Source organism: Coregonus clupeaformis, chromosome 23 (genome assembly GCF_020615455.1).
Source record: "Coregonus clupeaformis isolate EN_2021a chromosome 23, ASM2061545v1, whole genome shotgun sequence".
In the NCBI taxonomy this organism is placed as follows: domain Eukaryota; kingdom Metazoa; phylum Chordata; class Actinopteri; order Salmoniformes; family Salmonidae; genus Coregonus; species Coregonus clupeaformis.
Window position 1 is genome coordinate 35,692,007 of NC_059214.1, and position 22,426 is coordinate 35,714,432.

The 22,426-nt window shown below is 42.2% G+C and overlaps 1 protein-coding gene across 1 annotated transcript in view; it reads left to right on the forward strand.

The window, feature by feature from the left end:
• Positions 1-22,426, forward strand: part of LOC121536153 (low-density lipoprotein receptor-related protein 1B) — a 189,014-nt gene that overhangs the window by 25,355 nt on the left and 141,233 nt on the right. Inside the window, exons 6-13 of the mRNA XM_045206691.1 lie at positions 4,171-4,251; positions 4,642-4,812; positions 6,167-6,349; positions 9,782-9,982; positions 12,680-12,925; positions 17,186-17,383; positions 18,365-18,569; positions 20,874-21,038. Of these exons, the coding sequence (XP_045062626.1) occupies positions 4,171-4,251; positions 4,642-4,812; positions 6,167-6,349; positions 9,782-9,982; positions 12,680-12,925; positions 17,186-17,383; positions 18,365-18,569; positions 20,874-21,038 (1,450 nt within the window). The remainder of the gene's footprint in view (positions 1-4,170; positions 4,252-4,641; positions 4,813-6,166; positions 6,350-9,781; positions 9,983-12,679; positions 12,926-17,185; positions 17,384-18,364; positions 18,570-20,873; positions 21,039-22,426) is intronic.

A 22,426-nucleotide genomic window follows, 5' to 3' on the forward strand; every position in this document is an offset into this window, starting at 1 on the left:
GATGGGATGTTTTTCATCGGCAGGGACTGGGAAACTGGTCAGAATTGAAGGAATGATGGATGGCGCTAAATACAGGGAAATTCTTGAGAGAAAACTGTTTCACTCTTCCAGAGATTTGAGACTAGGACGGATGTTCACCTTCCAGCAGGACAATGGTGTCTTGGAATGGCCTAGTCAAAGCCCAGACCTCAATCCAATTGAGAATCTGTGGTATGACTTAATGATTGCTGTACACCAGCAGAACCCATCCAACTTGAAGGAGCTGGAGCAGTTTTGCCTTGAAGAATGGGCAAAAATCCCAGTGGCTAGATGTGCCAAGAGACTTGCTGCTGTAATTGCTGCAAATGATGGCTCTACAAAGTATTGACTTTGGGGGGGGTGTATAGTTATGCACACTCAAGTTTTCTGTTTTTTTGTCTTATTTCTTGTTTGTTTCACCAAAAAAAATATTTTGCATCTTCAAAGTGGTAGGCATGGTGTGTAAATCAAATGACAGAAACCCCCAAAAGATCAATTTTAATTCCAGGTTGTAAGGCAACAAAATAGGAAAAATGCCAAGGGCGTGTGAATACTTTCGCAAGCCACTGTACTGTTGAAATGCGAGTGGCCGATTGTAAGCAAACATTTTAAACAGGTTAACAATCACGGAATACCAGGGCGCGTTCTCAAAACATGCGCAGACCAGCTGGCAGGTGTTTTCACAGACATTTTCAATCTCTCCTTGTCTCAGTCTGTAATCCCAACATGTTTCAAGCTGACCACCATTGTCCATGTTCCCAAGAGCTCTAAGGTAACCTGCCTTAATAACTATCGCCCTGTAGCACTCACATCTGTAATTATGAAGTGCTTTGAAAGGCTGGTCATGACACACATCAACACCATCATCCCAGACACCCTAAACCAACCTCAATTCGCATAATGCCCCAACAGATCCACAGATGACACAATCTCAATTGCACTTCACACTGCCGTCTCCCACCTGGACAAGAGGGGAAATAACTATGTGAGAATGCTGTTAATAGACTACAGCTCAGCGTTCAACACCATTGTCCCCTCCAAGGAACCCTGGGACTGAACCCCTCCCTCTGCAACTGGATCCTGGACATCCTGACAGGCCGGCCCCAGGTGGTGAGGGTAGGCAACAACACCTCCGTCACACTGACCTTCAACACGGGGGCCCCTCAGGGGTGTGTGCTTAGTCACCTCCTGTACTCCTTGTTCACCCATGACTGCGTGGCCGCTCACGACTCCAACACCATCATCAAGTTTGCTGACCACACGACGGTGGTTGGCCTGATCACCGACGGTGATGAATCAGCCTACCGGGAGGAGGTCAGAGACTTAGCAGTGTGGTGCCAGGACAACAACCTTTCCCTCAACGTTGTGGACTATAGGAGAAGGACTATAGGAGAAAGAGGGGAGTGCACGCCCCCATCCACATCGACAGGGCTGTTGTGGAGCAGGTCAAGAGCTTCAAGTTCCTTGGCGTCCACATAACTAAGGACTTAACATGGTCCACATACACCCGCACAGTCGTGAAGAGGGCACAGCACCACCTCTTCCCCCTCAGGAGGCTGAAAATACTTGGCATGGGGGTCCTCAGATCCTCAAAAGGTTATACAGCTGCACTATCGAGAGCATCTTGACTGGCTGCATCACCGCTTGGTATGGCAATTGCACCGCCCTTGACCGCAAAGTGCTACAGAGGGTGGTGCGGACAGCCCAGTACATCACTGGGGCCTGAGTTCCCTGCCATCGAGGACCAGAGGAAGGCCTGAAAATGGCCAAAGAATCCAGCCACCCAAGCCATAGACTGTTCACTCTGCTACCATCCAGCGAACGGTACTGGAGCATTGGTTCTCGGACCAACAGGCTTCGAGACAGCTTCTAACTCCAAGCCTGCTAAACACCCAGACTGCTAAATAGTCAATTAATGGGATCCAAACTATCTGCACTGACTCAGTCTTGCACTGACCCTATGCACACTCACTATACTTTATATACACTCCATATACACACTCACTCACACACACTACACTGTCACTCCCACACAAAACCCTCACACATTCACATACACTACATGTGTGCACACACACACATAACACACACACACATACCGACACAACACAAAAAACACATACACACACTTTTACACTCTTCATTTGCTGCTGCTACTCTGTTATTTATTTTACTCTTGTTATTATCTATTCGGATGCCTAGTCACTTTACCCTGCCTTCATGTACATATCTACCTCAAATATATTGTACCCCTGCACATTGATCTGGTACTCCCTGTATATACAGTGGCTTGCGAAAGTATTCAACCCCTTGGCATTTTGTCTACTTTGTTGCATTACAACCTGGAATTAAAATAGATTTTTTGGGGGTTTGTATCATTTGATTTACACAACATGCCTACCACTTTGAAGATGCAAAATATTTTTTCTTGTGAAACAAACTAGAAATAAGACAAAAAAACAGAAAACTTGAGCGTGCGTAACTATTCACCCCCCCAAAGTCAATACTTTGTAGAGCCACCTTTTGCAGCAATTACACCTGCAAGTCTCTTGGGGTATGTCTCTATAAGCTTGGCACATCTAGCCACTGGGATTTTTGCCCATTCTTCAAGGCAAAACTGCTCCAGCTCCTTCAAGTTGGATGGGTTCCACTGGTGTCCAGCAATCTTTAAGTCATACCACAGATTCTCAATTGGATTGAGGTCTGGGCATTGACTAGGCCATTCCAAGACATTTAAATGTTTCCCCTTAAACCACTTGAGTGTTGCTTTAGCAGTATGCTTAGGGTCATTGTCCTGCTGGAAGGTGAACCTCCGTCCCAGTCTCAAATCTCTGGAAGAATGAAACAGGTTTCCCTCAAGGATTTCCCTGTATTTAGTGCCATACATCATTCCTTCAATTCTGACCAGTTTCCCAGTCCCTGCCGATGAAAAACATCCCCACAGCATGATGCTGCCACCACCATGCTTCACTGTGGGGATGGTGTTCTCGGGGTGATGAGAGGTGTTGGGTTTGTGCCTGACATAGTGTTTCCCTTGATGGCCAAAAAGCTCAATTTTAGTCTCATCTGACCAGAGTACCTTCTTCCATATGTTTGGGGAGTCTCCCACATGCCTTTTGGCGAACACCAAATGTGTTTACTTCTTTTTTTCTTTAAGCAATGGCTTTTTTCTGGCCACTCTTCATAAAGCCCAGCTCTGTGGAGTGTACGGCTTAACGTGGTCGTATGGACATGCTCCAATCTCCTCTATGGAGCTTTGCAGCTCCTTCAGGGTTATCTTTGGTCTCTTTTTTGCCTCTCTGATTAATGCCCTCCTTGCCTGGTCCGTGAGCTTTGGTGGGCGGCCCTCTCTTGGCAGGTTTGTTGTGGTGCCATATTCTTTCCATTATTTAATAATGGATTTAATGGTGCTCTGTGGGATGTTCAAAGTTTCTGATATTTTGTTATAACCCAACCCTGATCTGTACTTCTCCACAACCTTGTCCCTGAGCTGTTTGGAGAGCTCCTTGGTCTTCATGGTGCCGCTTGCTTGGGGGTGCCCCTTTCCTTTCAGAACAGGTGTATATATATGTTGAGATCATGTGACAGATCATGTGACACTTAGATTGCACACGGGTGGACTTTATTTAACTAATTATGTGACTTCTGAAGGTAATTGGTTGCACCAGATATTATTTAGGGCCTTCATAGCAAAGGGGGTGAATACATATGCACGCACCACTTTTCCGTTATTTATTTTTTAGCATTTTTTGAAACAACTGATTTTTTTCGTTTCACTTCACCAATTTGGACTATTTTTTGTATGTCCATTACATGAAATCCTAATAAAAATCCATTTAAATTACAGGTTGTAATGCAAAAAAATAGGCAAAACCCCAAGGCGATGAATACTTTTGCAAAGCGTTGTAGCTCCATACTTAGTTACTATTTTATTTTGTATGATTATTTTAGAAAAGGTTTGTAAGCAAGCATTTCATTGTAAAGTCTACACCAGTTGTATTCGGCGCATGTGATAAATACATTTTGATTTGATTTGGAAAGGAGTGTTTGTAAGGAGTTTCAGACATAAAGTATTTTCAGAATGATTGTGGCCCTATGGGTTTGGGGTTTAGATAACTATAGTTGACTGTCTCTTTGCCTTTGTGTCTGCAGCATTCCCGACCTGTGAGCCCCTCACCCAGTTCAGCTGTTCCAATGGGAGATGCATCAGTGTTAAGTGGCATTGTGATTCAGGTACTTTTTTACTGAAAACCTATAGCAGTTTTTCCCTCAATGACCATCCTTGAAAATCTGGTATGATTGTACAGGGCTTCAATAAAGATGAGCAACTTTTGAGGTCAGAATTCTCAAGGACAGGAGTTGAGAAACACTGAGCTACTGTACATTTCATGCACCTTGTATAACCCATAACCTTGAAATCAACCACTGTCTCATTATGTAACTAAAGTGGTTTGGAGAACCACACTCATGTGATGAGTACTATAACCTCGCCTGAAAGTGAAGACTTCTGTTACCTCCCCAAGCTAATGCATAGGCTTTAGTTCAGCGTGCTAGCACAGTCTTATGACATGCAGGAATCAAACCGAGTCAGTTACACTTGCTCTTATTCTTCTGTGTCCCCAGATGATGACTGTGGAGATGGTAGTGACGAGGTGGGTTGTGTCCACTCCTGTTCCAACACCCAGTTCCAGTGCTCCAGTGGGAGGTGTATCCCAGACCACTGGGCCTGCGATGGGGACAACGACTGTGGGGACTTCAGCGACGAGAACAATACTTGTGGAGGAGATGGAGCTGGTGAGAGAAACAATGCTGTTATTTCTAATACCAGTATTGTAGCACTTTTTGTTAGCAATTACAAGATTATGTACCCACAGTTAAGAAAAACCATGCTACTACTATCATGAATCCATAATGCAAATTCAACTCTATAAGTGATAGTGCTATCCCTCATTTTGTCAAATTAATTTTGCACTAGGTATCACATTATCTATGTCAATATAGTGAGTAGATGTTTCAAGTCAGGCTTACTACTCCTCATTACTACACGTATCAATGAGTGTAACTATCAATTATTCAATTGCCATTTAAAGCAGTAGAAAGATAAACAAAAAAACAAAAAAAAGATGAGTTCAAAGTAACTATTCATTGGCCTGGTCTAATGTCCTTAAGTCTTATCCTCCTCACTCGGCTCTCGCTCGGCTGATAATTTACATTTTTACATTTACATCATTTAGCAGACGCTCTTATCCAGAGCGACTTACAAATAATCTAATCTACTCTTCACAAGAGTACAACCATCAAGAATCTTTTAATCTGTTATAATTTCCTCAGAAGGCTGAGCCGGGCCCGGCCGGCTGGAATACTCACAGCTCACTAGCTTGTCACTAGAATGAGGAAGCTATTCATCAAACCGTGTCCTGATGTCAAGCCTCAGCCCCAGCTCCAGCCTTTTCCTCTCTACTCTAACACAGTGTAGTATTGCTGTGTTTTGGGCCACCCAGGGGTAACAGCTCTGGCTCAGCAGGCCCTGACTGTTATGGAAATCCTTCTGATTTCTGACATCCAAGCATCAAACGTGTTTTCTTTTTGGAAGTCAGGGTTTTTTGCATAGAAAAGTATTGGGTGGGCTGCCTAACTGTTTTGTCGGGTCGCCTATGTCCAAACAGTAAATTTAAACAATTAAAACTAGATATAAAGTATGCATAAAAGATAATGGACCTATACAGTATATTTTTAAATAAGATAATTTTTGACAACTAATAATCACCAAAATAAAGACTAGACAGTCAGGGAGAATTAAAAATTCAAAACATTATGCATTGAGGAGTATTCTTGTCATGGCATGGGGCCCTCATTGATGTTGTTAGCATAGCATAAGCCATGGCAAAATGTGTAGAATTGAAGGAAATCTGCTTTTAAACTGCAAATTTTTCTCTCAGTCTCATGGCAATATGTGTAGAATTGCAGTAAATTTGCTTTAAAACTGCACCATTGGCCACACCCACAGCCATGCCCCCGCCACGCCCACCACCTAAGCCCCATTTTGATCCAGAAAAAACCCTGGAAATGAAAAAGAAATTCTTGGAAATGTGGAAGTGGTTAGGTTTAACACAGTTGGTCTTGTGACTTATATATTTTCCCCTTGCAGCGTTGCCTCCTGTGATGGAGTGCAGTAGGGATGAGTTCCACTGTACGGCAGACGGGACATGTATCCCAGAGCGCTGGAGATGTGATGGGGACAAAGACTGCGAGGACGGGAGTGACGAGGTGGCCTGTGAGGGCACCAAGAGGATGTGCGACCCCAAGGCCAAGTTCACCTGCAAAGACACAGGTAGGATATACTGTAGCTAAGAGACTACTCCATCAGTAACGGAACCCAGAACCGAAACTTGCTAGATACTCGGTTTGCTTAACAGAAAATTATGTCTGACCATATTGTGCGATCTTTGACCATTACAAAGTTAAAAGGATGCAGTTGACCAACATCAAATAGCAAAATTGGAAACATGTTTAATACACATATAAACTCTACCCTCCCTAACTCTCCATGTAGTATGTCATGGATACAGCATAGATTTTATAATACCATCTCTTTCCTCCTGCAAAGTGTAATAGCGAATCAATTCTCCATGGGATGCTCTGCTTTCCAGGCTTCACACAGTTACAGGCATAGCTGTATTAGCAATGATACATTCTGGCATATCGAGAGCTTGGTTTTATTTTTGTCAAAATTGAGTTATTGACATAGCCTTGTTCTGTTAAATCTTCTCTACCTATACAATTAATATACAAAGCATTAAGGACACCTGCTCTGTCCATGACATAGACTGACCAGGTGAATCCAGGTTAAAGCTATGATCCCTTATTGATGTCACTTGTTAAATACACTTTAATCAGTGTAGATGAAGTTAAAGAAGGATTTTTAATCCTTGAGGCAATTGAGACATGGATTGTGTACGTGAGCCATTCAGAGAGTGAATGGGCAAGACAAAATATTTAAGTGCCTTTGAACAGGGTATGGTATAGGTGCCAGGCGCACCAGTTTGAGTATGTCAAGAACTGCAACGCTGCTGGGATTTTCACTCAACAGTTTCCCGTGTGTATCAAGAATGGTCCACCACCCAAAGGACATCCAGCCAACTTGACACAACTGTGGGAAGCATTGGAATCAACATGGGCCAGCATCCATGTGGAACGCTTTCGACACCTTGTAGAGTTCATGCGCCGACGAATTGAGGCTGTTCTTAGGGCAAAAGGGGGTGGGGTGCAACTCAATATTAGGAAGGTATTCCTAATGTTTAATACAGTGTATAGTACTCTAAATACCCCAGTTCATGTTGTTAAGTTCAAAATAATACAATATAAAAATGTATGACACCATTCAATCATATGAGGGTTCGGAATTTTAAAGCCAATTATCTCAGAATTATAGAACCAAGTTCTCGATATCTGTGTGTGGCTAATTCTACCCCCTGCAGTGGTCCCACCTGCTTTCACTGCCTGTTTGTAATTCAAAATGGCGAGAAAGGGGAATTTAAGATTACCCCTGGTAGCAGGTATCAGGAGGCTGTATTGATCTAGCTGTGGATTTTCACATGAAGGAAAGCCTTTAACTCACCACTGGGGCTGCGCCTTTCTGTTGATGCACTCACGCAAGGAAGAAGATAGATTTTTGACATTACCTTGTGCAACAAAAATATAAACGCAATGGAACAATTGCATTGATTTTACTGAGTTACAGTTCATATAAGGAAATCTGTTCATTTAAATCAATTCATTAGGCCCTAATCTATGGATTTCACATGACTGGGAATACAGATATGCATCTGTTGGTCACAGATACCTTTTAAAAAAATGGGCCTCACAATGGCCTCAGGATCTCGTCATGGTATTTTGGTGCATTCAAATTGCTATTGATAAAATGCAATTGTGTTCATTTTCCGTAGCTTATGCCTGCCCATACCATAACCCCATCGCCACAATGGGGCACTCTGTTCACAACGTTGACATCAGCTAACCGCTTGCCCACACAACGCCGGTTGGACATACTGCCACATTCTCTAAAACGACGTTGGAGGCGGCTTATGGTAGAGAAATGAACGTAAAATTCTCTGGCAACAGCTCTGGTGGACATTCCTGCAGTCAGCATGCCAATTGCATGCTCCCTCAAAACTTGAGACATCTGTTGCATTGTGTTGTGTGACAAAACGGCACATTTTAGAGTGGCCTTTTATTGTCCCCAGCACAAGTTGCACCTGTGTAATGATCAAGCTGTTTAATCAGCTTCTTGATATGCCACACCTGTCAGGTGAATGGATTATCTTGGCAAAGGAGAAATGCTCACTAACAGGGATGTAAACACATTTGTGCAAAACATTAGAGAGAAATACGCTTTTTGTGCATATGGAACATTTCTGGGATCTTTTATTTCAGCTCATGAAACATGGGACCAAAGCTTTACATGTTGCGTTTATATTTTTGTTCAGTGTAGTATATTCTAATCTAAACTCATGATTCAATATACTGTACTTATCTTAGTCTTTGTAGACTGCAAGCACCCCATTATGTGGAACAGATTAAAATATGGATCACGCTATGCATTAAATAACTTTTTGGGCTGTTTATATGAATTCTTTATTTGTGATTTAGAGCTTTTCTTCAAAGCGTCTGAGGGATTATTCTAGGGCTGGGCGGTAAACCGTATTTTACTATATACCGGTATTGATGCAAGGACCGGTTTGGGTTTTTCCTTTACCTTGTGTAACGGTATTTCAATGTTTTTGTTTGTTAAATGTGTTATGCCACTCCGCAGCATGTAATAATATCAGTTTTTGTAGTTTACTCCGTTTGCTACTTGAGTCGTCTCTCTCCCTCTCTCCTTTCACACACACCAAACCCTCCCCCTGTCACTCAAGGAGAGCAGTTTTTGTGCTACAACAAGTCACAACAACCACTAGCAGTGACGGTCTGCATGGTCAATGCTGCAGATGTTGGTGACAATGATGCAGCTTTCCACTTTGCTTCCTACTATACATCCACAAGTGTTCTATAATCACACTATTAGTTTGTGTATCTTATACGGTCTGCAAACAGCTAGTTTTTATTTTCTTCGCAAGTTATTAGCCAGTAATGCTAATCGCTAGTTGTACTTAGTCAGAGCAAATATAGCTAGATAGCTAATACAGCCTGCTACCAGTGCTGGTGTAGGCCTAGATCGGCTTGTTGTTTCTGCAACAGTACATTCTAAATCAGAGAGGAGTAGGTGAAGCATGAATATTTTACTATACGTACAGTACATCAAAGCTACAGTAAGAGGAAACATTTAATGTAACATTAATTAGGGTCCACTGGGAAACAATGACCAATACTTTGGTTCCTACCCTGTCACAATAACCCTTCCCTGGCTTTTTCATTCATTGTCATGTCAAACAACACTGTATTCAAAGTCCCCACTATATTCCAACTTTTCAACAAGTTTTATTGAACAGTATAAAACAATCAGAATGGACAAAGCTTAATTAAAAACACTTAGAATATATTTGTTGCCACCCTAAGGTCATACACTACTCATAAAGCATATTTAGAACTTGTATTATTCAAAAACCTCAAATACCGCCATACCATCAAAAATATAGTGATATGATATGGATCGTGAATGTGTGTGTTTGTATGTGTGTGTCTGCGTGTGCATGTCCATGTGTGGTGTGTGAGTGTGTATCCATAAATGTCTGTATGTGTCTGTATACGTGTGTCACACCAACAGGAAAGTGCATCACCAAGAGCTGGGTGTGTGATGGAGATATCGACTGTGAGGATCGTTCCGATGAGGAGTCCTGTGAGGCAGCTGTCTGTAAGCCTCCAAAATACCCCTGTGCCAATGACACCTCCACTTGCCTACCACCAGAGAAGATCTGCAACAGCAAGCCGGACTGTGCCGACCAGTCTGACGAAGGGCCTTTCTGTGGTAGGAAAGATAACTATTATCTGTAGTACATCATATTGCTTGAGACCGTCAAGGCTAATTAGTGTGTGAGTTATGATGAATCATTTCATGTGTTTAAGTGGAAGAGATGTGTTAAGAGATTATTTTTCTACAGTATATTACATTTTTACAAGTACTGGGCCACACACCTCAGACAGAGTATACAGTATAAACTGTGTGAGTTTTAATTTCCCATCTCATATAACACACACAGATCCCAGAGTCAGATGTGTTAAACACTGTCTGCCCCTAAGGAGTGGTATTATATCTATTAATTCCCATAGCCTTGAGAGCAGCACGATGACGCGTCAACATGCTGTTGATTCGATTCAGACACCAAGGGGACCGAACGTAAAGAATTGCTACCAGATTTCTCCAATGATTACCAACACAGATCTGTTTGTCCAAGGCCCATCGGAGGGAAAATATGTGAATCTCATGTGAATAGTACACATCTAATCCATTTGACTGAACAACCTAAACGTATAGGTTCATTTCAGAATTGCTAACAGAAACCTCATGGGGGACCATAGTTAGACGCCGTAGCTCAGTGTGTGTTATCACGTCTTATCTTCCTCCCAAATAGCACACTATTCCCTACATAGTGCACTACTTTTGAACATAGCCCTATGGGGAAAATGGTATATGGAAAAGGGTATAGGGAAAAGGGTGCCATTTGGGACACAACCGTTGAGAAAAGGCCCACACTGCACTGCCAGTTTCATAGCCAATTAGGTCATACATACCTTAAGGGGCCTGATTGATTTGAGCCAAATCAGCAGGAGTCATTCCTCCAGCTGTAACCTATGGGAGCACAGCTCTCCTCTACCCTCCTCTGCAGCTAGGAGACCCCCACAGAGAAAATTCAACCCTTTCTGGTCTGTGCCAAGAAGATCATCTTAATCATGGCTAGCTAGAAAGGAGACTTCGGACCTGTAGTGTGATTGTCGCACCAAAATGCCTTTTCATCTTCTGGACCTGTCTGGCTCCCTAAAATAATCAGATACCTAGCTGCTTCAGAGAAAAGCATTCCATTACAGAAAGACAAGTCATTCTTATTTTTTTCCCTCTCCATATCAGTTTTGTGAAAGGAATAGTACACAACTGCACAACTTTCAGATGTCATGTTGTGTTGAAGCCTTGACAGTAATAAAGGCATCATCCCTCAGGTCATACCGTTGAGGACCAACTGAACTGTGGAGCCTCTTTCATTATGCAATAGCATTTCCTTGTGTTGTATATGCAGCGGAAATATTCCATCATCATGGTCGACTAGCAATCTCTAGCTCAGAGCAAAAAGTGGTAGTGTTATTCTTGTGCCAGCTAGCTCTCAAAAACAACCCCTTTTAATTCTGCATATTTTTTTACCGTGCAGCATATGGCCCAACAGTCCCGTGTAGCTCAGTTGGTAGAGCATGGCGCTTGCAACGCCAGGGTTGTGGGTTCGTTGAAAAAAATAAAAAGTATGAAAAATATATATATATATGCACTCACTAACTGTAAGTCGCTCTGGATAAGAGCATCTGCTAAATTACTAAAATGTAAATGTAAAATGTATTATTTCTCTAACCTCCTTTTAGACCCTGTGGATGACTATCTGATGCTGAAAACCACCTCATCCTCTCTAGTATTAAGACTCTTAGTTTCCTGTCCCTCTCTCATTCTCTCTAGTCTCCAATCTCATCCTCTCTAGTATTAAGACTCTTAGTTCCCTGTCCCTCTCTCATTCTCTCTAGTCTCCAATCTCATCCTCTCTAGTATTAAGACTCTTAGTTCCCTGTCCCTCTCTCATTCTCTCTAGTCTCCAATCTCATCCTCTCTAGTATTAAGACTCTTAGTTCCCTGTCCCTCTCTCATTCTCTCTAGTCTCCAATCTCATCCTCTCTAGTATTAAGACTCTTAGTTCCCTGTCCCTCTCTCATTCTCTCTAGTCTCCAATCTCATCCTCTCTAGTATTAAGACTCTTAGTTCCCTGTCCCTCTCTCATTCTCTCTAGTCTCCAATCTCATCCTCTCTAGTATTAAGACTCTTAGTTCCCTGTCCCTCTCTCATTCTCTCTAGTCTCCAATCTCATCCTCTCTAGTATTAAGACTCTTAGTTCCCTGTCCCTCTCTCATTCTCTCTAGTCTCCAATCTCATCCTCTCTAGTATTAAGACTCTTAGTTCCCTGTCCCTCTCTCATTCTCTCTAGTCTCCAATCTCATCCTCTCTAGTATTAAGACTCTTAGTTCCCTGTCCCTCTCTCATTCTCTCTAGTCTCCAATCTCATCCTCTCTAGTATTAAGACTCTTAGTTCCCTGTCCCTCTCTCATTCTCTCTAGTCTCCAATCTCATCCTCTCTAGTATTAAGACTCTTAGTTCCCTGTCCCTCTCTCATTCTCTCTAGTCTCCAATCTCATCCTCTCTAGTATTAAGACTCTTAGTTCCCTGTCCCTCTCTCATTCTCTCTAGTCTCCAATCTCATCCTCTCTAGTATTAAGACTCTTAGTTCCCTGTCCCTCTCTCATTCTCTCTAGTCTCCAATCTCATCCTCTCTAGTAGGCTATTAAGGCGCTTAGTCCCTGGCCTCTCTCTCTCTGCTCTCATATTAGTGTTTGGTACTTACATCCTGTCCTCTCGCACTCTACTCCCAAATCAGAGTTGGCTCTTACTTCCTGTGCCCTCTCTCTCTGCTCCTAGATAAGTGTTTGGTGGCCAAGGGTGGCTGCAGCCATCAGTGCACAGTGGTACCAGGGACAGGTGTGGTCTGCTCCTGCCCGGCAGGGCTCCAACTGGACTCTAACAACAGGACGTGTGAGGCAGTGGACTACTGCAGTAGACATCTGAAGTGCAGCCAGGTGTGTGAGCAGTACAAGACCACCGTCAAGTGCTCCTGCTACCCAGGCTGGAGGCTGGGCCCCGATGGGGACAGCTGCCACAGCACAGGTGAGGTGACGAAGTGTGTGTAGCGTTGTGTGGGTGTGTGGGTGTGTGTGTGTGTCAGGAGGTATATTGATTGTAGAAGTGTAGACTCATGTGCTGTCTTATAATATGCTGGTGAGAATTTGATCAAAGTGAATTGGAATACGTTTTTAAATATTAAATTAGCTAAATTAGATGTCTTACAGTAGCTCCCATTAGGTCAAATATTACTAAGATAGTGTTGCTTTTCACAAACAAAAACAGCACAGAACCTTTAGTTGCACTGTCTGAGTGAACAAATGACACAAAATGTTGATATTTATTTAATAAACAAAGTTATGCAACACCCAATAGATACACATGGCGTGGCATGGCTTAACGTGACCACGACCCTGAGTAGGGTACAGCCATAGGTTACGCCCTTTACGCCCATGTTAAATTGCCTACTTTACTCATAACCCGACAACAGCTGTATTCTTTTATTTTATTTTATTCTATAAACCTTTTGCATATGCTTGGTTGGTCATTTTAACATACTTCCATGTCATTTTAATAAACAAACTACATTATAAAACACTTTCATTCTAAACATAAAAATGTTAGCATGAACAGAGAAAGTAAAATGGAATGTACGTCACGATTATCAGCCAAAGAGACAATTCCAACAGACTTTAGTTTCTTAAATAGGCTAACTAACCCTGCTTTTAAGATGCCGAAAAGCTGTTACGTACCGTATTATTTGAACAATAGTAGGAGAAAAGACCACCAAATTAAGTTTAATCAACTACCCAAGGACCAGGTTAGACAAACCTCATTGTTTCAGGCTATTACGCCGGGATGATGATGGAAATGATGATGGAAAGCTGTGGGCTCCGGTTACAATACATTTATGTGTGTTCAAGTAAGTAATCACCGGTAAGTCGCTTTACATAAAGCTTGCTAGTTAGCTTGTAGTAAGGACTAGTGAGCTGTTTCCATCCAAATAACAGCTATAATATTCTTCTGCATTTGGATATTTATGCAAACCTGGAGATTCCACCAAGTAGATGTAGATATCACCATAGGCTACTTTGGTTTGGGCCATTTTGTAGGGTTGTATCCCCAGCTGGTCTCCGACAAGTTGAAAGGACATATAGGCAAGCCAACAATAATTAACTTTTTTAAATACCTAGAACGTTCAAGGGTAGGCAACGACTGGAAGTAGTTACACCGCACGCGACATATCTAAGACTAGCAAATTAGGTTGTGATGAACTTTTGTAGCTAGCCAGTCAGCTAACCAGCAAAAAAGCTAGGGGTAAACAAACAGTGACGTAAGTATAATGCTACAGTTTTACTAGCTTAACTGTCAGTGTTGGAATGGTAGAATAAATATCATGCAAATAATGTGTTGTTTTGACCGCCAAGTATGTTAATAACGACAAGTGAGGCTGCTGTATATTGAAAAGACAAAAAAGTTTCAGTAGTTAGCTTAGGATGACGCCAACATTAGGCTAATTACATGGGAGTAACGGGAGTACCCTACTGCTGTAGCCTACTCGAGGACGTGGTCACATTAAGCCACGCCTCGCTGTGTGTATCTATGCCCCTGTGTGAAAAAGTAATTGTCCCCTTACACTCGTTAACTGGTTGCGCCACCTTTAGATGCAATGTACAACCAAACACTCCCTGTAGTTGTTGATCAGTCTCTCACATCGCTGTGGAGGAATTTGCTAAAAATACCAACGGTCAAGCATGGTGTCAGTAGTGTGATAGTTTGGGGATGCTTTGCTGCCTCATGACTTGGAATCATTGAAGGAACCATGAATTCTGCTCTGTATCAGAGAATTCTACAGGAGAATGTCAGACCATCCATCTGTCAGCTGAAGCTGAGGCGTACCTCGGTCATGCAGCAAGACAATGATCCAAAACACACAAGCAAGTCTACATCAGAATGGCTCAAAAGCAACACATTTGATGTTTTGGAATGACCTAGTCAAAGTCCAGACCTAAACCCGATTGAGATGTTGTGGCAGAACCTGAAACAAGCAGTTCATGCTTCGAAACCCACAAATGTCGCTGAGTTAAAGCAGTTCTGCATGGTAGAGTGGGCCAGAATTCCTCCACAACGATGGGAGAGACTGATCAACAACTACAGGACGTGTTTGGTTGCAGTCACTGCAGCTAAAGGTGGAACAACCAGTTATTGACTGTAAGGAGGCAATTACTTTTTCACACAGAGGCATTGGGTGTTGCATATCTTTGTTTATTAAATAAATGTAATATGTAATAGGTTTTGGTTGAAGATCTGATAACATTCAGTGTAAAAAATAGAAAAGAAAATCAGAAAGGGGGCAATACTTTTTCATGGCACTGTAAGTCCTGTGTAATTACATACAATCAATTAATTTATTAATGCAGCTTTACATAATCAGAGCAAACCGTCTATGTATGTTGTAATGTGTGTGATTAGATTGATGTTTTGGCAGTTTTTTGCTTCTGTGTTGCTGCTCGTAAACGAGGAGAACATGGTAGAACATGCAGCCTTGATGTGTCACATTCAGATTTATGAAGCTAATTTTACTACTCGCCTCTCTATTTCCCTCAGAGATTGATGGCAATTGCAGTGCTAATTGTATGTTAAAATAGGGAAAGAACGGGCAATTTACTGAAGAAACACATTAACATTTTATTGTTTCTTACATAAATAGTGACCTTGAAAACACTTGCTGCAGCATTAGTGCAGCCTCACTTTGACTCTGTGTGCACTACCTGGTATAGGAGCTCCCCTATGTTCATCAAGAACAAGCTACAGACTGCTCAGAATAAAATGGCAAGGGTCATTCTGAATCTTAGCCCTCAGGCTCATGTTGGCCCTTCTCAGCTCAGTAAACAACAGTGGCTATCAGTTGATAAAAGGGTCATTCAGCTGAAGCTGGAATTGGCCCATAAAATTGTGTATGGTACAGTCCCCCAATATCTAAAGAACTATCTTACTACTGTTAGGGATTCTCATTCCTATGCCACAGATTTTTGTGCCATGTTGATTCAAGAGCGGTGCTGGCCAGAACACGTTTATATATATGGCTGTGGTAGAGTGAAACAAACTCCCGGCTGAGATAAAAACTGCCAGTCTTAGGTTAAAACACTCATGCAAGGCTTGGTTAATGTTGAGATAGCCTCCTAGCCATATGCAAAGCCACTCTGCACTGGTGGAGTGATTTGTTAGATGTGTATGTATGTAAATTTTTTTAACTTTCATTTTCATTTTTATATATACACTGAGTGTACAAAACATTATGGACACCTGCTCTTTCCATGACATAGACTGACCAGGTGAATCCAGGTGAAAGCTATGATCCCTTATTGATGTCACTTGTTAAATCCACTTCAATCAGTGTAGATTAAAGGGAGGAGACAGGTTAAAGAAAGATGTTTAAGCCTTGAGACAGTTGATACATGGATTGTGTATGTGTGCCATTCAGAGGGTGAATGGGCAAGACAAAAGATTTAAGTGCCTTTGAACGGGGTATGGTAGTAGGTGCTAGGCGGTTTGTATCAAGAACGCGCAACTCAATATTATGAAGGTGTTCCTAATGTTTTGTACAGTGTATATCTACATATGTGGACATTGTGTATGATTGAATGTATGGCACAGAAGGCCCATGTATCTTGTTTTGCCCTGCAGCCACATGCCTACCAATAAGGACCACAATGGAAACAAGTCTTTGACTTTTTGTGTATATAATCCTCGTCAATTTTGGTAAATGCATTGGTTGCCAGGTGTGACTTCTTTATGTATTTTAAATTGTCAAATCAAATCAAATGTTCTGTGCACAATAGAAAACTGAGAAACAACCTCATTTAATTTTGACAAATGTGCTATTGAGTCTGTGGTGATGTTTCATGCATGCAAGGCTCTAGCTTTTGTACAGAGAATTTCAGGTATAACTGAATAATAAAGAATGAGTGACTTATCATCATAGCAAGTATCTAACATCACTACTCTTTCTCATTGTTCTCATACTGTATGTGTCTCCATAGTGACCATAGGGTTTCTGTTCTGTGCATAACACAGACTAGTGCCAGTGCCCAGTCATGAAAGAGCATGATCCAGTGTGTGTGCATGGGCGCAAACGTGCGTGTGTGATTGTGTGTGTGTGCAGTCATGCCCACCTGTGTGTTTCCTCAACTAATGGCACCGGTTCAAATCACTTCCCTGGCTCCTGCCGCTCATGTTGGTATTGTTGTGGCATCCGTTGCTTCCGTTTTAACTTGTTCCTCTTCCTTTCCTCCCTTTGGCCAGATCCCTTTGAGGCTTTCATCATCTTCTCTATCCGGCATGAGATAAGACGGATAGACCTTCACAAGCGGGACTACAGCCTGCTGGTGCCAGGGCTCCGGAACACCATTGCGCTTGACTTCCACTTTAATCGCAGCCTGCTTTACTGGACAGATGTGGTAGAGGATAAGATCTACAGAGGACGCCTCTCAGACTCTGGAGGTATGTAGGTCCTATAAGTTAGATCTAAATGGTGTGATCTATTGGGCTTTCAGACTCTGGAGGTATATAGGTTTAAGCTACACAATAGATCCTAAAGGCTGTGATGTACTGAGGCTTTCAGGCTCTTTATGTACCTTGGCTAGGCTAAACATTAGATCTAAATGCTGGGATCTATTGGCTGAGGAGGATAAACATGGCTTCCTTCCCTCCCAATCTTCAACTGAAAGACCTTTAAATTATACAGTTTAGTTCAATAAGGTTCTCAGTTTAGTTCTACTTAGCACCTCTCTGAAACTGTGAGCTGATACTGTCCCTTCATTGAAGAGTTATATCAGCAGGGTAATGCCAAGTATTACTGTGGGTATACTCTAGGCCCCTCAGTCGTCTTCCCACTGTCATAGTGCATCTCTGAAGCCTTTGGTGATTTAGAACTTCTCATTGGGTTGGTGTTTTGTGCTGCGTTATATTCTGTGTGTCTGCTGCAATATGACTCTTTCTCTCTTTCTCTCATCTTCTCCATGGGGCCATAGAATGTGTCCCACTGCTTCACCTATTTCTCCCTTTTGTCATCCTTCCACAAAGGCTCCAGCAGCCGAGGAGAATTGTAAACAGCTGGATTATAGACATACTGGGAAAACCTTTTATTTTTAATGGAACACTGTTGGAAACATTCTTCTTTTATGTCAATGTTATCTTCCTCAAGAGTTTCTCTAGCTAGGGTTTTCTCCCCAGAAAATGTAATTTTGTTGGCAGACCAACAAACACATCCCCTCAATAGGGGGAAAATGATCAGGCTGTGTTGAATACATCCCTTATCCCGTCTTCTCTCACCTAGTGTGTGTATTGATGACCATGGTGCTGTGGGTTGGTCTGTCTCACCTGGTCTAAAGGGTGGTGTGGTGGTGGTCATGGTGCTAAAGGGTTGTGGTCTAACCGGGTGGTGTAGTGGTGATCATGGTCCTGTGGTTGGTATTCCATCAGGTGTGACAGGGATTGAGGTGGTTGTGCAGCATGGGCTGGCCACTCCAGAGGGGTTGGCGGTGGACTGGATAGCAGGGAACCTGTACTGGATCGACAGTAACCTGGACCAGATTGAGGTGGCCAGGCTGAATGGAGAGATGAGGACCACACTGATAGCTGGAGGGATGGAGCATCCACGGGCCATCGCTCTGGACCCAGGACAAGGGTGAGTGCTTACGCACATCAGACCTTTGTTCAAATAGTCTTTGTTTTCTTTCAAATTCTTTGAATGTTTGATTCAGCCTGCCTGGAGTGCCAAATGGGCATATTTTACACTTTGGGGATTATTCAATTGGTTCTGTTGGGCCAGACAAGCTCAATAAAGCACAGGTAAACTATTTTAAAGAAAACAAATACTATTTGAATACAGGTCTGACTCACATACTGTACACAATCAATCAGGGTTGAGATCATAATAAGAAAAAACAACACCCTTCATATTCTTCTACTTCCTTCTCCCTTGATGTGTGACGATGTCTGCTATGTTAGGGTCCATTAAGGATACAAATATAGAATACATCGATAATAATACTGTGGACTCCATTCTAGTGATGACAAGTGATCTTTTCCTCTTCCCTGACTCATGCACTTTACCACTCTTACTTTTTCTCTTTTAATACATTGCTTCAAGCCTTCAATTCATCTCTGAACAATCTGACAGGCACAATGTTGGATGAAAAAGACAAAAATAAAATGGTTTTTATTATAGTGTGTTTGCCTAGTTCTTCTATTTATACATAGTGATGAATTACTTTTATTTGATCGTAAAATTAATTTGGTTTATTTTGTTTTAAAACAACTTCCAGACATTCATAAAAATCAATTAAGTAGTCATAAGAAATTAATAATCTGATCGTATATTCTCTCCTGCACGGCACATTTTGGAGGGATGACTGCGTTTCAGAGGAGAACACATTAGGATTAATGGATGATGTCGGTGCCTACAGGCAAAGTTCCTCACCAGAGCAATAATTCTAACATAATTACTTGAATCCACTCAAAAGAGTAAGCCATTGATCTAAGGGGCCTGATCCAATGAATAAGGCTATTGATCTGTACAAGGACGTTTCATTGTCATCAGTGCCTAATTTAAGCCTGCGCTCCTACAGGGTCGGGTCTCTTGCCTGGTTTGGTGGACAAAAGCAGGATAGTAGCCGTGTTTGGGAGACATGACTCTGTTGATGGTCAAAGTAATCACCAGTGTTCATTTACAGGCTTCATTGAGCTGTAGAAGGTCATAAAAACCAGATGGCTTCCTGTTCCAGCCAACATCACAGATGCTGTGAAACACTGGTCTGTTTGGTGCTGTTCTAGGATCCACAGACTGCTGCCAATGTGTGTGTTTACGAGTCCCACTTCCTGCTATACACACTGTATGTAATTATTCTAGTTTGCAGTGCTATTACATTGATAAACCAATGAAAAAGGGCTGAAAAATGGACACTGAAAACCGTTACTAAATTGATTAAGGACTTTAGACTTGGTTTTCCATAGGAATAATATCACGTTTCAGGAGAAGACCCAGATGCAGACAGTGTCGAAGTAACTAAAGTTTATTACAAAAACAAGGGGCAGGCAAACAACAGGTCAAGGGCAGACAGAGGTCAGTAATCCAGATCATAGTCCAAAAGGTACAGAACGGCAGGCAGTCTCAAGGTCAGGGCAGGCAGAGGTCAATAATCCAGGGTGGTGTGACAAGGTACAGAACGGCAGGGAGGCTCAGGGTCAGGGCAGGCAGAATGGTCAAAACCGGGAAACCAGGAACTTGAGAAAGACAGGAAAAAGGGGAAAACCGCTGGTAGGCTTGATGAAACAAAACGAACTGGCAACAGACAAACAGAGAACACAAGTATAAATACACTGGGGATAATGGGGAAGATGGGCGACACCTAGAGGGGGGTGGAGACAATCACAAAGACAGGTGAAACAGATCAGGCTGTGACAAATAATAAACGGAATCTTCAATGTTTGCTTTTGTATTCAACACATGGTTTGAGTATCTAGGCTAGTTTATGTCGCCTAGTTCCGTTCTGTTTTCAAATTATCTTAATCATGAATTTTTTTCTTCCATGGAGGCTTTTTCTTCAAGTCCTCTTTATTAATGTCCTTGCATAAGTAGACATTTACATTTACATTTACGTAATTTAGCAGATGCTCTTATCCAGAGCGACTTACAAATTGGTGCATTCATCTTATAGCCAGTGGGATAACCACTTTACAATCTGTTTTTTTTTTTCTTTTTTGGGGGGGTGGTGTAAGGGGGTGGTAGATGGATTACTTTATCCTATCCCAGGTATTCCTGTCTCAGTCTCAGTCTTCGGTGGATCATCTGAATGGGTTTTATTGTTTTGGGTTTTCTGCTTGCTCTCTGTGGTCTAGGGCTGGTTACTGTAGAGCACTTTGTTGATGTAAAAAGATATTTCTACATTCCTTTTCTTGATTGATTGATTGATTGATTTAATGTCTTTAGAATCCTGTTCTGGACAGACTGGGACGCTACCTTCCCCCGTATCGAGGCTGCTTCAATGAGCGGCGGAGGACGACACATAGTGTTCAAGGACATGGAGCTAGGAGCCTGGCCCAATGGACTAACTCTGGATCATCTGGAGAAGAGAATCGTGTGGACGGACGCTCGGTAGGTCGCACACACAAAACAATATTTTATGTAACCTTTATTTACTTATAACCTTTGCAGGTAAATTAAGAACAGATTCGTACTTACATTGACAACCTATCAAGATGGGAGCACAGCTGTGATGAACATTAATTGGGCTGCACTGATGCCTATTTGGATGCACATATGTCATCAGTATGAATGGCATGTTATCTACTTTGCCTCATCTCCTATAGGGACAAGTTGGTTGATTGTACACAGTAGTTCAGTTACAGCAAACAGAAGGCCAATTTATCTAAATGTGCTGTAACCACAGAAAGACATGATGAGAATACATCACATGTAAAACTCCCCTTCTATTGTGACAATAAGCTTTCAAGATCTACATTCTACAGCATTTCCAAAACATATTACTGACAATCACACATCCTTGATATCCTTACATATGAATGGCGCCGGAGAAGATGGCTGCCGTTTTACAGCCCTCTAACCAATTGTACTATTATGTGTGTTTTTCCGCGTTATTTGTAATTTATTTTGTACATAATGTTTCTGCCATCGTCTCTTATAACCAAAAAGAGCTTCTGGATATCAGGACAGCGATTACTCACCTCGTATTGGACAAATAATTTTTCTTCAACGAGGCGGCCGTGAAGGATATCCTACAGACACCCGACAAGGCCCAAATCCCCGTCATTCGCATGAGGAAGAGACGGAGATATCGTGGACGTAGGTTGGGGTGCCTTGTAAGGATCCGACGGCGAGCGAGTAAACTGCCGCTCCCATCAATCCTATTAGCCAATCTTCAATCATTGGAAAATAAATTGGATGACCTAAGATTACGGTTATCCTACCAACGGGACATTAAAAACTGTAATATCTTATGTTTCACCGAGTCGTGGCTGAACGACGACATGGATAACATACAGCTAGCGGGCAATACGCTACATCGGCAGGGTAGAACGGCTGACTCCAGTAAGACAAGGGGTGGCGGTCTGTGTATATTTGTAAACAACAGCTGGTGCACAAAATCAAATACTAAGGAAGTCTCAAGGTTTTGCTCGCCTGAGGTAGAGTATCTCATGATAAACTGTAGACCACACTATTTACCAAGAGAGTTTTCATCTATATTTTTCATAGCTGTCTATTTACCACCACAAACCAATGCTGGCATTAAGATTGCACTGAATGAGCTGTATAAGGCCATAAGTCAACAGGAAAACGCTCATACAGAGGCAGCGCTCCTAGTGGCCGAGGACTTTAATGCAGGGAAACTTAAATCCGTTCTACCTAATTTCTACCAGCATGTTAAATGTGCAACCAGAGGAAAAAAAACACTAGACCACCTTTACTCCACACACAGAGACGCATACAAAGCTCTCCCTCGCCCTCCATTTGGCAAATCTGAC